Here is a 12,767-nt window from a genome sequence, read left to right as displayed (position 1 = left end):
GCAAGTCATCTATTTCTGAAAAGAGTTGACAATGTAACATTGTAAAATGATGTGTCAGTTAAAAACCACACAACTGATTTCTGTGATTTACTTGTAAAATCCTAAAAGTGTGGGGTTTTCTCCTAAGAATTGGTCTACCACATCAGATTAGGAGTATGCCACTCATCTCCAGCATTGTACCAGGCCTTTGAAGGAAATAATTGGAGTAGGGGATGTTCTCTCCTTTTCTGCATCCTTCTGGCTATAGGCAGTTGGTAGTTTGAGTTTTTGTTTGCTTTTTCATGGGATTTTTTTTTTTTTTTTTGGTGGCTGGTTGCTTGACAGTTTATTAGCCATTGGTAGACTAATGGTTTATCCAGTAAAAGAAAGGAAGTTGCTAAAGCAGTCACATAACTAAATACGAAACTAGAACTCTGAAATGCTATGATATCTGCTTAAAGGTTGTCAGCAGAGTTGTTTTCTCAAGAGTTCAGTCTTAAAACGGGGAGACAGTTGTCCTTGGTTTGTGCACTGTTGGCATGTGAAGTATCTTTTGTTTGTTGGAAACTTGTCTTGCCCCCCACCCCTCCCGAAATCCTGTTCAGTTTTCTTTGGAAATGTGGTACATTTACGTGTGCAGTCGTAGGGAATGCCATTTTTGCACTGAGCAAGTTCAGGTTCAGTCTGTGTTAGTGTTCCATGACTCTTCCCCTTAAGAGTTGCCATTAGGCTTGATTTAGAGGGTATATGGGATAGCCGTTCTTATTACAGTTAGTTTTTGTATTTAAAATAGCTTAATTTGTAGAAATATAAGCATTGGTTTCTACATTTTACGAAAAGTCTCTTCAAGGTTCCTTGCTCTGATGAGCTCCTCTTTCTGCTTTTTCTCCTTGATTTGATAGGCCATAGGAAAGAAGGTGGAACTAGTTAAGAAAACTCTAGATTTTTAATGTAGGAAGAGAAGCAGAGAACTTGGTAGGTAGAGACCTTTTAGAAAGCTACCACAGGAGCAAGAGAACCAAGTGCCTTTGAAAGTTGTTTCCTTGTTTCTTACACGGTTTTCAGTAATTGCTTTTCTATCTGCTCTGCGGCAGTAGACCTGTGATGGAATCTGTTTTCTCTTTTTTCTTCAAATATACAAAACTCCATCTTGATGAGGAGTGGGTAGATGAAGTGGGTAGAAAATAGGATTACTTATGATAAATTAGAACTTCATTTTTTCTTTCTTTGGTGGTGTTTTTATTTGTTTCACATTTCCACTTATGTCACTCTTAATAACAGTTTCTTCCTGCTGGTTGCATTGACTTACTTAAAGATGTGATATGTGCCAGAGCTGTAGGGTAAGAAATGTAAAGATTCAAATTCACCATAGGGCAAAATAAATGTTTTAAAATTTGAAAATAGTAAAACTTTATTGTGCATGTAACAAAGTCATGATCTATGGGGAAAATAAGTAATATTTGTGCTTGATTTTTCTTATGAAGTGTTGGTTCATATCTGGGGAAAAAGAAAAAGTTATTTGCATTTCTCAACTGCCAGTTCTATATCTTGGTACTGTTTGAGCTTTCAGGGAGGGGGAAAAAAGCTTTATTTTTAATGTATTCCTCTCATAAAGCTTTTTGAAGGACAAACCTGCAAGACTGTTTGCAGCTCTAAAGGTTACAACTTATACCAAGATGAAAGCTTGGTGTCCTGTTACTTTATTACCTTAAGGAAGTAAAATTACATGCACTGTTTTTAGTTTGGCTATACAAAGTAATAACAATTTTGTTTTCTAACAAGCAAAATGTTTCCATTAACCCTAGACAACTTGGTTGTTTTCATTTTGCTCTGACCTTTTTAGTAAAACACAAAACAGACTTACAAAGTCCTCTTGTATGGTTCTTCACAAAGGAGCTGTGAGTTGGCTTGTTAGTACTTCTGTAATGGAAGGAGTCTTTCAAGAGTAAAGTTGGTGGGAAGGACACAACATTAAAAATAATTGCTGTGTTTTAAGAGGTGCAGTATATTGATGTTCTCATTAAACCAAACATTTTAATTAAATAGCCTTTATTTCATCACTGTGGAAAAGTATCTACATTTTTTCCTTCTTCTTCTGCATGCCTAGTTGTAACAGAGACTACAGGTAGTGTTTCAGGAGTAAGCCTTACATCAGAACTGAATGAAGAATTGAATGACTTAATTCAGCGCTTTCACAACCAACTTCATGATTCTCAGGTCAGTCCTTGGATTGCAACTGTGTAAGTTTTGCCATTGTCAGTTTTTCTTATTCTTTTGAACAATGCGGTTAAATGTTTGTCTTGCTTATTTGTGTGTATTTGCTAGTAGAGTAATTAGGATTCCTCCAAACTTGAAAGTTCAGCATCTTTGTGTTCTTAAAAGTGATTACATGACTGATCTGTGCTTTCTGTCTCACAGTTTTCCATGAAAGTCCAGAGAAGTAGTTTCTATATTGCAGTATAATTATATATTAACTCAATATATAATTGGGATATCATGAGAGTGTTTTCAGTATCAGTTTCACTTTATTATGTTCTTTGTTCTGATGTTGAGCCTAGCAAGCCTGAGGGCTTTTTGTTTCTTAAAATTTATTTGGCATTTTTGATAGTACTCTGAATAAAATGAAATTATTCTTTTTAGACACAGTCTGTGCCAGACAATAGAAGGCAAGCAGAAAGTCTTTCACTTACCAGAGAGATTTCACAAAGCAGGAACTCTTCAATGTCTGAACACCTGTCAGATGAGAAGGCGCAGCTTTTTAACAAGATGCGAATGTTGCAGGGTAAAAAGCAAAAAATGGACAAACTGTTAGGGGAACTTCATACACTTCGTGACCAACATCTAAATAACTCCTCCTGTAAGTAAATATGGGCAGAATTGTATCTTTTCAACAATGCAACTTTTTTAATGTGCATGTTTGTAACATGGTCTTTCAACTTGCAACTGGTTAATGAAATGCAGGTGATAAAGCTGTGCTGGGGCAATATTATGTAAATGGTTTTTAATGCCGTATGAGTTGCTGGCTTAATGGAGAGCTCTTCAAGTAACGATGATGAGTGTTTTTGCTAGTAGCGCTTTGGTTTATAACATCAAAGTTGACTAATGTGAGGATGTGATAGCGGGATTTTTTTTCTTCAGGACTTGGCTGTGACACATCTGACTTGTGGAGTGTACCTTATGAACTTGAACTTTCTGTATTTTTATCGCAGTACCTCTGTATTTATATACATGGCACTTCAGATGTTAGTAGCTTTATGATGTTATGGGGTTTGCTTGTCCACTGTCAAAAGACTTTCTTATGTGCTAGTTGCAGGGACTTCGATCATAGGCCATACCAGAGGAACTTAACTGTGTGAATGGACTAGAGTTTTGGCCTGTTCCTTAGATGGCTTTTTCTTCTCCTTAAAGTCTAGATGTGGGCCTACTTGCTGCTCTCGCTTTCTATTCCTAGAAATACTTTTGTACTGGTGAAGTTTGTCCTATAGCTGGAAACTTCTGAGGGGTGATCACAACATACTCTTGTTAACATTAAGAAATGAGGCAGTTGAAGCATGCTCCTGGAGAAGGGCAGACTGATGAAATAGTTACATTACTATACCCCTGTCTTTATACATGTACTTAATGCATATAATGAACATATTTGGATATGATTTCATGTAGCTGGGAAAAGCAAACACCAAATCTCAAATCTGTGTTCTACAGCATATGGACAAAAGAGCTTAGCAGAGGAAAAAAATTGGTAGGATTTTTCTTTTTATCATGTTGAAATGCTATATTTCAAAAAAAGCAATTAAGCTGTAAATAAATCCTTAAAAGAACTCTTTGGGCAGATTCACAGCATGAAAGCTTGCACTTCTGAAGTTTGATAAAGCTAAAAGGAACTGATTGAAGTCTTGCTTACAAAAGCTACTTATTACTCTCTGCCTACTGGCATTGCATGCCATGAAACTTGAGACAAAAGCTTTTGTTCTTCCAATAAAAGAAGTTAATAAACTTCTGGTTTGTGTGTTGGTAATATTTTCTGTAGTTACATTTTAATATAATTCAGTTAAGCGGGTTCCTTTTTGCAAGTTGTTCTTATGAGCTATATTTCTTTTCTGTAGTTTTTCCTGCTTCAGGTTCTCCTCAAAGGAGTATTGATCAAAGAAGTACAACTTCAGCTGCTTCTGGTCCTGCAGGCATAGTAACTGTTGTCAATGGTGAACCAAATAGCCTGGCATCTGCTCCCTATCCTCCTGATTCCCTGGTTTCTCAGAATGAGAGTGAAGAGGATGACAATCTAAATCCAACAGAAAAGCTGCAGTAAAAGTTCTTTTAATTTTTTTCATAATGTGCTTTAGTGATTTTGAGTGTTCCTTTTTTAATAAGCTCTGTGTTAAGAAACCATTTCATACTTTAATCTACTTAATTTAGTATTACAGACCATTTAGTATATGATCCAAGATGGTTAAATGAGTTCAGAGCTTCAAGCAGAAGGTTCTTACAGCTAGGAAAATGGCAGTAAACTTTAAGAACTATAAATGATGTATATACTCTACATAGATTTGATTAATATGACAAAACACATAGCATATTCTTTTTTTCTCCTCAGGAAGCTAAATGAAGTTCGTAAGAGGCTGAATGAGTTACGTGAGTTAGTTCACTACTATGAGCAAACATCTGATATGATGACAGATGCTGTGAACGAAAACACTAAGGAAGAGGAAGAAACAGAAGAATCAGAAAGTGATTCTGAACATGAGGATCCACAGCCTGTTACAAATATTAGGTTGTCATATTTTTTGTCATCCTAAATCTTTGTAACTAAGTTGTTACAGGTTTCCTGAAGCAATACGTTATTTCAGTCAACCAGAAGTAACTTAATTCTGTGATTACATTAACTTTCCAAAATTTTTAATTTGAAGTAGCTTTCTTATACGGATGATTAATAATAATCTTGTCCTTGGTGACTTAGTTATATAGCAAATGTAGATTAGTTTGGAAATTCAGAAAATCACCATAAAATACTTCAAAATCTGTAACTCCTTTGGGTTTAAGCACTGAGTTGTGTATGGAATTCCACTAGAAGGTTAATAGGCCTATACTAGGGAATTGGAATAAAAACAAACTTCAGTTTAGAGAGGCATTTAGAGCTATAGTCTAACAGGGCAACTGTGTGCATCAAGGATCTTCACTGTGCAGAAATGAATACTAATTTAGCTATGAATAATATAAAGCTTTTGTAATATAGACAGATTCCTTGAAAGCCTCTTGTATTATTGTAGATCTAGCAGGCGATAATTCATGGCTGCTTCTGATTGCTTAAAGAAAAAAACAAACTATTGGAGAGATGGATATTGAGAAATTCCACATGTCTGGGCTGATTTTATATGGGGTTAATTTTTTTTTTTTAGAAAAGGTCAGGACACATTCCCGTAAAAGCCAGTTAATAAAATGGCTGAAGTAAAATTCCATCAATATCAGTTCTTAAAAAGTTAACATGAGTAATGCATTTTACCCTAGAAATCCTCAAGGAATCAGTAGTTGGAGTGAAATAAATAGCAACTCAAATGTACAGTGTGGAACTAATAACAGAGATGGAAGACATCTTAATACAGACTGTGAAATAAATAACCGATCTGCTGCTAATATAAGGACTCTAAAAATGTCTTCTACTTTAGGTATGTTTTAAAATCTTCTATAATTCTAAGTCTTAGTGCAAATAATTCTGATAGCTGCACAGAATTTGGGAGAACCTTGTTTGATGAGCAAAATGTTCAAGAGTCTAATCATTAAGCTGATCTTTTTCTAATGTCCAGTAATTACAGTGGACTTCAGAAGTTCAATAATGTGTCATTGGTACTGTTTTGTTTCTTCCTCTCCCCGCCTCCAGACTGTCATAATAGGGAGGATGACAAAGATACCGATCTACCCCAAGGTGAAGATGATGAAGTGGAAGAAGACAGAGTTAGTGAAGATTCCATATCTAGTCACAGAAGCAGCCTGGGTGACGCTGCTGGAGATGCTGAGTTTGAGCAGAAGATCAATAGGCTTATAGCTGCAAAACAGAAACTTAGACAGTTACAAAACCTTGCTGCTATGGTGCAGGTATTTTATGAATATAAATGTGTGCACAAAAATGTAGCATTCATTGTTTCATATAATGTATAACTTTAAATAGGGAAAACCACCCTGCTTAGTGTAACATTGAAAACGCTCATTTTTAGGCTGGGGAAAAAAAAATACTGTTTGAATTTTCTGAAGTCAAGGGTGATAGGTCTGAAGTTCAAATCTGAAATTTTCTTGGGGGATGCTAACCTAAAAGAAGAACGGCCTTAATACTTAACCTTAGCACTGGATTACAAAATACGAACCAAGAAGTCTAATTTTTTTTTTTAATAATATTGATCTACATTTTTAAGCTTATAATGTATGTTCATCAGTTTTAGTTTTTGAATCCTAAGTTTTGCAACATCATTCAATCAGTGAGGAAAAATTACTTGTTTTCACATTTGAGCACCATCTAATGTAATGTCGGCATACTGAATACACGTAGGTATATCGGAAATGTAAAGCCTTTATGTGAGAACTCTAAAATCAATCTCAATTAGAACATACATTTTACAATAGCAACAGTATAAACACTATGTTGTTATTTCAAGATTATATTGATATCAGAAATTTCTCAGCATCTGGATCAGGCTTGGCTTTTTATCATCACTATAGAGACATTAACTGTACAGTGGTATAAATCAGAATTAGAGATGATACAGCATCTTCCTTAATAAACAACTTAATTAATGGTATGTCTTCAATCTTTCCTTCATATTTACAAGGTTTGTATCTGTGTGTACTCACTAATGGTAGTGTAGGTCTGTGTAGCTGTGTCATACTTGGTCACTGATGATGATCTCTCCTGTTCAGCAGGTTCTGTATTAAGAACGATCATGTAGGAAAACAAAAGAATCAGTGTCTACAGCTTTAATATTTTCAATTTAAGTTGAGACCTGAAAATACAAAAATTATGAAAACAAGAAAAGTGGAATAGAGAGCCATATAGAAGACTCTTTCTAAGATATTTTAGATTTAACTTTCAAGAGTAGTTTTATTTTTATTTTAAGCTCTTAATAGTTTAAAAGTAATTAAGCAATCTTGTTCTCCTCAGTTTCCTTCTATTCCTCTTTTTGCGTCCTCCTTTGTTTCTTGATGTGCCTGTGTTATGATCTAAACTAAAGATAAAGCTATGCAGACTGTTTAGTTTTGAAAAGTTAGTTTGACAAACTAAACTTGTTACATTTTGTGTATCAGCTTGAAAATAGTCTAACTGCCTTTCTGACATCCTTTTAGGATGATGATCCAGAACCTCAAGCAACAATTGCAAATGCATCTAATATTGGTGACTTGTTTTTGGGTGAGATGGAAGAGACAAAGCAACAACCAAACAATGTCCGAACTAGTACCAACAAGTTACAAAAAGATGTAGGACTGAATGAAAAAGCAAGGTATGCCTTTCTCAAAGGATAGTAGAATCATGCTTTAGGCAACTTCTTGCCAAGTAATATGCAGATAACTTATTTACACAGAGAGAAGTTTTATGAAGCTAAACTTCAGCAGCAGCAACGGGAGCTTAAGCAGTTACAAGAAGAAAGAAGAAAACTGATTGAAATTCAAGAAAAAATTCAAGTGTTACAGAAAGCTTGTCCTGACCTTCAAGTAGGTAGAATATTCCTTTGCTTTCTTAAGCTGTTGAGCAATAAAACATAAAATATCTTTCACGCCATTTTTTCACTATAAAAATTGGAAAAAACTTAAAATTGGTAATACTTGTGTACTGTAAGCAGCTGGACTTCTAAGTCTAGAGAAGACTGTAGTTTGTCCTCAAAAGCCTTTATTTAAAGTCTTCAAAGATGGAGAAACTTCTGTCTTATTTTTAGCCTGAAATTTGTCTGTCCATACCTGCTAGTCACTGCATCTTCACTCATATTAGTTCTGTCATTTACAGGGTCTGGTATTTTGAAAACATATTGTCTTGTTAGCATGATCAACACTTTGTTGTATTCAAACTTAACTGCACAGTGCTGTACTGTTTCGCATGCTCTCTGAAGATGAACTTTTTTCTATGAAATGAGCAGTAGCTTATCAATATTGTGTATCTACAGCATTATATAGGTGGTGGGTTGACCCTGGCTAGATGCCAGATGCCCACCAAAGCTGCTCTATCATACCCCTCCTTGGCTGGACAGGGGAGAGAAAACATAATGAAAGGCTTGTGGGTCAAGATAAGGTCAGGGAGAGATAACTCAGCAGTTACCGTCACAGGCAAAACAGACTTGACTTGGGGAAAATTAGTTTAATTTATTGCCAATCAAAACCAGAGTAGGATAATGAGAAAATAAAAACTAAATCTTAAAACACCTTTCCCCCACCCATCCCTTCTTCCCGGGCTTAACTTCACTACTGAATCTCTGCTCTGTCAGCTGGAGCACCTCCTCCCCCTCCTTCTTCACTGACCTTGGTATCTGCAGAGTTGTTTCTCTCACATATTCTCAGTCCTCTCTTTGGCTGCAGTTGTGCAGCAGTTCTGTGCCCCCCCCTTAAATATGTTATCACAGCGGTGCTACCACTGTTGCTGATGGGCTCGGCCTTGGCCAGTGGCGGGGTCCGTCTTGGAGCCAGCTGGCACTGGCTCTGTCAGACATAGGGGAAGCTTCTGGCACCTTCTTACAGAAGCCACCACTGTAGACCCCTGCTACCAAAACTTTGCCACGCAAACCCAATACAATATAATACTATATTACATAAAAATAAGTTCTGTTGATTCCTGGCTGAGTTCTGAAATCCCTTTTCACTGAATAGCAATTCCCCTATCTCATAAAGCCAGAACCATGTTGGGTTTTAACAGCAGGTAAGTTTTAGAAAGCTACTCTACTCTATTTTGCCATTTTGCTTTCTCTTTCAGTTGTCAGCTGCCCTGGGCAACTGCCCAGCAAATAGGCAGACTTCCCCAGCAACCTCAACTCCGGCCACGAATGAGTGTAACACAGCTGGCAAGCCTTTACTTGAATTTGATGAATCTGTACCAGTAGGCAATGAGGTATTTCATACTTGATATTCTGTGACTTGAGAAAGGTTTAAAATGAAAAAAGTTTAAGGTAACTTGGACACATTTTTAAGTACTTTGAATGAGAAGTGGAGTAATAGCCATTTTAACAAAGCGTGTATAAGTTGTTTGTTTCATTTCTGGAAGGAAGTAAATGTTGACCTGAACTGGCAGGAGATCTTTTATCTAAATATAGCAGTTGTTGCAAATATTAATGTGGAAGTTGAATGAATTTTGAATTTGTACTGTGCAGATTTGCTAAGTATACCACAGGCAAGTCATCCATGAAGAAAATGATGGCAGGATTTGAAACTTAGTTTATCTTCTACACATCTTCCTTCCCCTTTTCCCCCCAAATTCATGTCTTAAATAATGATCTGGATATTGCTTAGTCTTTCTGAAAATTATGCTAGCATTTGTAGGGGTGGAGGGATATGTGATGAAAAGTGTTTCCTGGCTAGACTAGACATCAGAAACAAGTATCTGAAAAATATCTTTTTTTAATAGATGTTCTCTGTGAGTTGCATCAGCATTCTTGTAAATTTTCTTTTAACAGTTTAGGTGAGGCTGATTGGCAATGCCCGTACTGTTGTCATTAAAGGCCAAATTTTCCTTCTCCAAGAAGAGAATCTCAGAACTTTAGCATCTTCCAAATAAGCATTACAGGACAACTTGTCCCTTTTCACTAAATAAAAGGTCTGAATTCTTTCTGCTAAAAAGAAACTGTCTCCAAAATGAATGTGCTGATGTAATTGCTAATACTCTACAAACAGGTTGGGTTATTAATTATCAAAATACGTACAGATTTTTGTTGGAAAACTTCTTAGCTCCAGCACCACCAACCAGTTCAGTTGCTTTCAGGCTTGACTACATTGTCTCTTAAGTCTGTGTTTTCCAGTCTAGTTCACTTACAGAATTGGTTTTGTATGTTATGCTATTATGTTATGCAGTTTACATGTTTGTAAAAGTATCTTGCCATTTATGCTTTCACTGGATCTAGTTTAAGGTAGATAAAGGCCTCTTTCTACCTGTACCTTTCCCTTTATGTGCTCTTCTTTGTAAATCATGGCTTCATTAAGTCTTGTTCAAACATAAACTGCAACTTGGAGTTTCTGCAAGTTGCAGAGAATCTTTTTGTTGTATGCTCTACTTTGTTATCAAAGAAGTACTTAGCACAATTTTCAGATTTCGCCAGAGGGTAGTATTCTGTCATGCTACTTAAAGAGCTAACTAACAATGCATAAATTATGTGATAAAAATGGTGTTGAGTGAAACATGCACTGTTTTTCTTAAAGAACTCTGTTCTCTAATGTTTAATTACCTTCTTAGATTTTTCAGTATTTGGGATAAGTAGTAAATACAGGATGTATTTTGCAGCTTTCTGTGGTGTGGCTTCAGTTACAGTATAATACCAATGCCTGAACAAAAAGATAGCAGTGTAGTATCAAATACTGAAATTTTAATGTGCTTTAGTTTAGATTTTATTTATTTTGTTTATATTCTAATGTCTTCCACTTTATTGCAAACAGTTATGGTCTGAGATGAGAAGACATGAGATTTTAAGAGAAGAATTGCGACAGAGAAGAAAGCAGCTTGAGGCTTTAATGGCTGAACATCAGAGGAGGAGAGAGCTCGCAGAAACAATATCTACTGTTGCTGCGTCCATTAAAAGTGAAGGATCAGAAGCTCAGCATACTCCACAGCAGAGTAGGACTGAAAAGTAAGAACACGAGTCACTCTCTGTAACTCAGTGTTGTGATGATAAAACAGAGCAGTGAAGGAATTTCTTGACTTCTAAAGGGACTGTTAGTTGGCAACTTGTCAGTTTTATGGGTCTGCCCAGCATATTTTAGTCTCCCTTGCTCCATAAATGGTGAAAAATCACCGAAGGAGAGGAGAATGTGTGGAAAATACCAAATGCTCAGAGTAGTTTTTCTACATCTCTACACCATTTACAACAGTAGTAAAGTAATAATTTTCCAAAACAGTAAGTTATTTGATTGAACCGTCCCAATATCAGAAGAATACTTGTTTCATTTTGCATTGGTGAGATAATGTTTAAATTAATTTTGGTGCAGCTTGATCAGTTGAAGATAGACAGACTTGCAATTGTCAGCAGGCTGCTTTAATAATTTGTCATAAGCTAAAAAAAAAGTACTCCTCCCTTTCCAAACACCCCTATTTTTTTTTTTTTTCTTCTCTCTCTCTTCCCCCTTGCAACATGCACTAGGACAATGGCTACCTGGAGAGGTTCTACCCAGTGTGCACTAGATGAAGAGGATGGAGATGAAGACGGTTATCTCTCTGATGGAGTTGGTCAGGCAGAAGAAGAGGAAGAAGATGCGTCAAGTTTGAATGACAGTTTCTCTATTTATCCCAATAACAACATACCAGAAAATGCATATTTTGTTAAAGAAAACAAGGATAGGTTAGTGGCATTACTTTTTGATCTGATGCTTGTCAGAGTATATTTGGAAGGGGTGGAAGATGGATTGCATTAGCTAAAAGGCATCCTTTTACAGCAAAGTGAAATTTCTTTCCGCTTGCTAGGGAGCTGCGTGCAGTGGCACTTTCTTGTCTGAGTCGCTGTAGCTGCAACGTGTATAACTAATTTGATTATTTCTTCTGTTTTCAGTCATACTAACTGTCTGCTGTTGAGCTCTCCAGTTGTGTTGCATAGCTCCTTATGTTCCTATGTCGTTTTAATCAGCTTAAAAGATAACCTATATGAAATTTTTGCCATGATATTGATCAGTCTCTTCAAAAAAAGTAATTCTGCGAATTAAACTAACTCTGAAATTTTTGCTTTCAAATTGTTGGCTTTTGCAGCTTTGAAAACTACTTCTTATTAGATTTTTTAATTAACAAGGATATTTTGAACTTTTTGCTTACCTGATTGATTTCCTTAAGTGTTGTGTGACTAAAGGAAAATGCCATGTTAAAAGTAATGTACGTCTTTTCAATTCATTTCCTGGTTTCGATACCAAAATAATTTTAGTAGATAGTGGCCTTCTAGTCAGGAGCTGGGCCTGTTAATTCCTAGTGTTGGTGGCTTCTATTTTCATCTGACTACATACTATGTATCAGTAATGGACGATACTGAAAACAAGATCCAGAAACATCCTTAGCAATTCTTTTTTGACAGTGGTTGTTAAGTTAGGTGGCTGTTACAGGATAATGTTGGATTGACAGAATGGCATGGGTGATTAGCTGGCACACTGAAGTGGCCTGTGCCAAGTGAGTTGTTGATGTACAACTGAAACATAATTTGAATAATGGGAGTATCACTAGAAGAAGTTGTTTGAAATTTCAGCTTTTGTCCTCATTCTTCCTTTTTTTTTTTTCCCCCACCCAGGTGGAAAAATTGCCGTCCTCTTTCAGCAGATGGGAATTATCGTCCATTGTCTAAGGCCAGGCAACAGCAAAACATAAGTATGCGACGTCAGGAAAACCTTCGGTGGATGTCTGAACTTTCATATGTGGAAGAAAAGGAACAATGGCAAGAGCAGATCAATCAGTTGAAGAAGCAGCATGAATTTAGTGTCAGCATTTGTCAAACTTTGATGCAGGATCAGCAGGTAGATATGAAGAGCAGTTATTTTGTTGTTCTTACTTTGTCTTTTTTGTTTTTGTTTTGTTTTGTTTTTCTTTTTCCCTCTAAATCTTTCCAGCAATAACTTCTGATGTTGGTAATCTGGGCACTGTCATG

At 36.2% G+C, this 12,767-nt stretch overlaps 1 protein-coding gene across 15 annotated transcripts in view; it reads left to right on the top strand.

The window, feature by feature from the left end:
* PCM1 (pericentriolar material 1) overlaps positions 1 to 12,767 on the top strand; it is a 50,547-nt gene that overhangs the window by 11,690 nt on the left and 26,090 nt on the right. For all 15 annotated transcript variants that reach the window (XM_082316454.1, XM_082316451.1, XM_082316452.1 and 12 more), the window contains 12 exons: positions 2,087 to 2,196; positions 2,620 to 2,836; positions 4,083 to 4,281; positions 4,571 to 4,747; positions 5,482 to 5,639; positions 5,852 to 6,066; positions 7,306 to 7,460; positions 7,542 to 7,671; positions 8,918 to 9,052; positions 10,588 to 10,778; positions 11,289 to 11,486; positions 12,414 to 12,636. In XM_082316454.1, the coding sequence (XP_082172580.1) occupies positions 2,087 to 2,196; positions 2,620 to 2,836; positions 4,083 to 4,281; positions 4,571 to 4,747; positions 5,482 to 5,639; positions 5,852 to 6,066; positions 7,306 to 7,460; positions 7,542 to 7,671; positions 8,918 to 9,052; positions 10,588 to 10,778; positions 11,289 to 11,486; positions 12,414 to 12,636 (2,108 nt within the window). The remainder of the gene's footprint in view (positions 1 to 2,086; positions 2,197 to 2,619; positions 2,837 to 4,082; positions 4,282 to 4,570; positions 4,748 to 5,481; positions 5,640 to 5,851; positions 6,067 to 7,305; positions 7,461 to 7,541; positions 7,672 to 8,917; positions 9,053 to 10,587; positions 10,779 to 11,288; positions 11,487 to 12,413; positions 12,637 to 12,767) is intronic.

Source organism: Platalea leucorodia (genome assembly GCF_965183815.1).
Source record: "Platalea leucorodia genome assembly, chromosome: 6".
NCBI classification, from domain to species: domain Eukaryota; kingdom Metazoa; phylum Chordata; class Aves; order Pelecaniformes; family Threskiornithidae; genus Platalea; species Platalea leucorodia.
Note: the sequence above shows the minus strand (reverse complement) of the source record. Positions and strands in the feature narration are given on the sequence as shown.